At 43.7% G+C, this 4,879-nt stretch overlaps 1 protein-coding gene across 1 annotated transcript in view; it reads left to right on the forward strand.

Annotated features, from left to right (window-relative positions):
* LOC118404041 (arrestin domain-containing protein 3-like) overlaps positions 1 to 3,647 on the forward strand; it is a 13,867-nt gene extending 10,220 nt beyond the window's left edge. Inside the window, exons 6-8 of the mRNA XM_035802985.1 lie at positions 2,363 to 2,551; positions 2,797 to 3,109; positions 3,500 to 3,647. Of these exons, the coding sequence (XP_035658878.1) occupies positions 2,363 to 2,551; positions 2,797 to 3,109; positions 3,500 to 3,636 (639 nt within the window). The 3' untranslated portion in view covers positions 3,637 to 3,647. The remainder of the gene's footprint in view (positions 1 to 2,362; positions 2,552 to 2,796; positions 3,110 to 3,499) is intronic.
* The last annotated feature ends 1,232 nt before the right edge of the window (positions 3,648 to 4,879 follow it).

A 4,879-nucleotide genomic window follows, 5' to 3' on the forward strand; every position in this document is an offset into this window, starting at 1 on the left:
CTTAGTGAAACACGGTTGTAAGTTTTTCTCAAGGGACTGAAATACTGTGATTTACCCATATTTTAAAATTACTCCTGTCATTTTGGTGATAATCTATTCTCAGCCCTTAAGTAGAACATCCTGTGTTCTAGCCAAAGGCGAGTCCGGTGACAACCCTACTCTGGACGCCGGCCGCCATGCCTTACCGTTCCAACACCAGCTGTGTGTCTGTGTGCGTGTGTTTGCCTATGATGATGTATGCCTGTCCGTGTGTGTATGTCTCCACATTGTAATATTTCCAGATACATTCTGTCAGAAAGCACAGAACTGCCTGCGGTGGTATGCCATCCCTGTTGGCATATACAGTGATAAACAAAGAAGAGGGGAGCGTATTTGTATTGGGGTCTTAATGAAACATTAGACTGGAATACTGTAAGTTACCCTAAATCTTTTGCTATTTTGATGATGATTATTTCTTGGATATTCTGTGTTCTAGCGAAGGGCGAGTCCGGTGACAACCCCACCCTAGACGCCGGCCGCCATGCTTTACCGTTCCAGCATCAGCTGCCGGCCCAGGGGCTGCCTACCTCGTTTGAAGGGGATCATGGTTTGTTAATATGTTTGATATGCATATTTGTAGTAAACTGCATTTGGGCATATTAAACGCAGATTTCCTACACTATGAGTTTTGTAGAGTAAGGCCTACGTCACATTTCCAAACAGGGGCCCGGCCGGGCAGATTTCGGGAACGAAGTATGATATAGAAGACACCAAACTACACAAGACGTCTTGGACATTATTTGTGTAGAATTTTCCCTAGAAATTTTCTTTATCAAGGGCTGCACACTGAGACATTCTTGGGATTCAAACCAAGAACTTTAGGCTCTATAAGTAACAACCTGAACCACAAAGTCACCTTCCACATCCCCAGGTTACATCCGCTACTCTGTGAGGGCAAAAATTGACAAACCGTGGAAGTTTGACCACACGACGAAGAGGGCCTTCACTGTTCTGGATATAGTGGACCTGAACCAGAACCCCAGTGCTATGGTATGTTACAGTAACTGTTGTTGTAAGTATCGTCGTCAGATTTTTTGATTGAAGGGTATGTTCTAAGCAACTATTCGTCAATGTATGTTTATAGTTTTCTTATTGATAATAAGTTACAGTTTTGGAAGGTGTAGAACAAATGAAATACGGGGTTGTCTGTCTTTGAAGTTGCAAACTTTTCCTAGTTTACTACCTGTTGATTAGAAACATGACAACAGCATGACCTATGTTTTAACCAATCATGTTTTGTTCCAACAGACTGCCCTCTGAGAGGTCATCGTTCAAGGATCTTTATCATGGATCTGTGTCCTCTTGCAGATTATATTAAAACAGCAATCTGTATGACTATATATATATATATATATATATTCACAGATGACCCCAAGCGGCCATTCGAAGACCCTGTGTTGTCTGTGTTGTGCCTCTGTGCCCTCTAGAAGATTACAATGGAACTGCACTTGTATGATAACGAAGCCTGTGTTTTTATCCACAGACGCCCCTCACCGGTCAGCAGTCTTAAGACCGTCGTAAGGCCAAGCCTCTATCGTAACCAATCCTATGTTGTTGTCCACAGACACCTCTAACTGGTCAGCAGTCTAAGACCCTGTCTGTGTTGTGCATCTGGCCCTCTAGCATATTACAATGTCAAGCCTTTATTACAATACCAAACCTCTGTGGTAACCAACCTTGTGTTCTTGTCCACAGACACCCCTCACCGGTCAGAAGTCTAAGACCCTGTGCTGCCTGTGTTGTGCCTCCGGCCCCATCGAGCTACAAGTCCAGGCAGCCCGGTCAGCTTACTGTCCGGGAGAGTCCATTATCATCGGGGGTTCTCTTGAGAATAACTCAAGTTCAGAAATTACCAAGGTCACAGCCAAATTCAAGCAGGTAATTTGACAACAAATCCTGTACATGATATAATAAAATATAAAGTTTTTTGTCGAATCCATAGTATGGGCTATACATATCTATATTTGGATTGGAACAGTTGATTTCTGTGTACGATTGACAGACGACTAAAGTGTAGTGTACTATAGTGTACACATGCATTTTCTCTTTCTTTCTTCCTTCCTTCCTTTATATTAATTTATACTACTAGTGACCGAGCGATCATCATTTTGATCATTATGGCAAGCTCTTATCCGAAGAACGTCTTAAACAACAGTTAGGTACTCATTTCCACCTGAGTGAAGTGAGAAAAGTCGTGTAAATTGCCGTTCCCAAGATCAACAGATTCGAACCCAGAACCTCTGATTGCGCCACACGACCCTACTCTGTAAGCTCCGTTTCGCTCAGAAGGTGTAACTCTATATTTTGTTTCTTCTGTCACCAGGATGTGGTTTTCCATGCCCACCACCCTCACCAGAAGACTCGACACGTCACTAAAATCCTGGGTGACGTGGATGGGTCGGGGTGTGAAGAGGGGGGCTCCGTGGACCTGAACATCACCCTGCCTGTACCTGCCATCCCCCCGTCAAGCCTCCGGTCCTGTAGCATCATAGATCTCTCCTACACACTCGATGTAAGTTTGTTTGTGCAATTCCATTGCCTAATTGATAGGTTGTTGTTTTACTGTTACTGAAAATTGCAGGTGAGTGAGTGAGTGAGTAAAGAAATGGGATGGAGAAAAGTGGTGAAAGGGGGAAAGGAGAAAGGAAAGGAATGAGGAAGGAAGAAAGTGGCAAAGTAAGAAATTAATATATGAGAAGGGAGTAGAAACAAATAAACAACCGAAGAAACTGACTTTGGTCCTTTTCTCCTAATCAGGTGAGTGCACATTTCGGAGGAGCCCACACCAGCCTGGACCTGACGTTCCCCATCCTGGTCGGCTCCATCCCCTTACGGAGCATCTACCCCGTGGCACCAGCCTTTCCCCCTCCCTCCGTCGCTCCTGGTTTTGACCCTGCTTTCCCTCCCCCCAACCCTGGGGCATACCCCCCACCCAACCCCGGTGCTGTATATCCTCCTCCTGCTGGTCCTGATGCTGCGTATCCTCCAGTGACTGGTGCTCCGTATGTTCCCCCTGGTGATGGAGTCGCCCCTCCCATCATGCCACCTGCAGATGGCTCACCGAACCTCCGTAAGTTACATTAGACTTCCAGAATAACTATGAGCTACTCAAGCAACTGGATATGATTTTGGAAACAGACGTTTTATTGTATCTTCCACTGCCTTTTATCAGTGACTTAGCAGATCTGTTGAAGAGCAGGTTTCATTCCCTAAATATGAATTGATATACAAATAAAGTCTCAAAGGAGGTGAATGCCAATTTTAGAAAGTATGAAACAAAAGGAGTAGCAAGGTAAAGTTAAGACAGCTTGGTTATACAAATGAGTCAATTAACTCCTGTCATTTGTGTGCAAGAGCTGATGTTGTCTCGTGAGTGGTTGCTCTTTAACAGATCCCCTTGCAACGGCTTTAAACTATTTCAAATGCAACGCTTGTATGGAGTCTTTTGCTTCCATTTCAGCTCCTCCCGCCTACATGCAGAGTGTGTTCGGGGCGAACAACATCAGGGATGACGATGATAATGAGTACACCAGGGGGACCCTGGACTACGCACCCAAGTACCCCTACTACGACTGGAGCCAACACCCCCAGGTTTAGGGGGGGGGGGGGGGCTTTGTGAAGTTGTTGGGGGGGGGGGGTACAAACATAGAGGACGTGTCACAAGGGACAGCGAAACTGGAAGATCCCTGAACCAAGTTCATATTGAAGTTAGAGGAGACAACGTTGAAAGCGTAGAGTAAGAACCAGCATTTAAGGGAATTTATACTAATCCCGCGTATACAATTTGTACAACATTACATCCTACAGCAGTTACGTATTTACATTTACGGTAACTGTCAGCGTTTATGAGGAGTCTGTAATCCATTCGCATGTTTTCTTCGTATTTGAACCGCGCTCAATTTTGTGGCTCTCGTTCCTAGCATTTTAAAGATTCCTCTACTCTCTAAAGGTTGACAATTCCCTGATAACGAGACCTATACCCCGGATGCGGGTAGTAAATGGGATATTAATTACCTGGGTTATGGGGAAAATGGAGCTTTCTAATTGTTCGACGTCGTCTGGCTATATGACAATGTCACGCATGACTCTATATGTATTGATAACTGCGTAGGTTTTCCTTCTCTTGGCAATACAACTAAAGCCTTTGTAATCTGTGATGTGATGTGATGTAATTTGATGTGACGAGGACAGCTAATAATTTTCTATGGTGAAGAACAATTAATGCAAATTTAGTTTTGAAGAACTCTTGTATCATTTGTACTGACGGTTAACTTAAAAGCAACTGATTATGGTAGATATATTAATGTATAAACAATTGTTTGTATGTATGTATTATCAAAGTAAAATCAGTTCTAAACAGCACAATTACTGAGGATAGTCAAACTTTATTTTGTGCATAATCAAGGAGATATCAAGCTGATACTCTTTGTAGTGTCTGGCCTGTTAGCACATGCACCGTGAGCTCACTTCGACACAGTCAGCTACCTTGGCTTCCAAGAACCCCTTTTTGTGAAAAACACAACAATGAACTTCTCCACTTGTCAGGTTTATAGGGGGAAATACTCCATGTGTTTGCTCACTTGTGAATACGTTGGTCAACATGAATACGTGCAGTACGTGACTCACTAGAAAGGAGTTGAGATACTGATTAAAAATATCCCTTTTTACACAAGCATTGGTTTATTCACACCGACGTTTAGGTGACCCTCTGTCACCTTCTTTAGGGCAATTCTGACTGGTTCACATTGTACTGCAGGACAGGTGTCGCTGCTTACAGTTCAGATGACACCTGTCCTGCAGTACAATATGAACCAGTCAGAATTGCCCTAAAGAAGGTGAC

The sequence above is a fragment of the Branchiostoma floridae genome, chromosome 17, assembly GCF_000003815.2.
Source record: "Branchiostoma floridae strain S238N-H82 chromosome 17, Bfl_VNyyK, whole genome shotgun sequence".
NCBI classification, from domain to species: Eukaryota; Metazoa; Chordata; class Leptocardii; order Amphioxiformes; family Branchiostomatidae; genus Branchiostoma; species Branchiostoma floridae.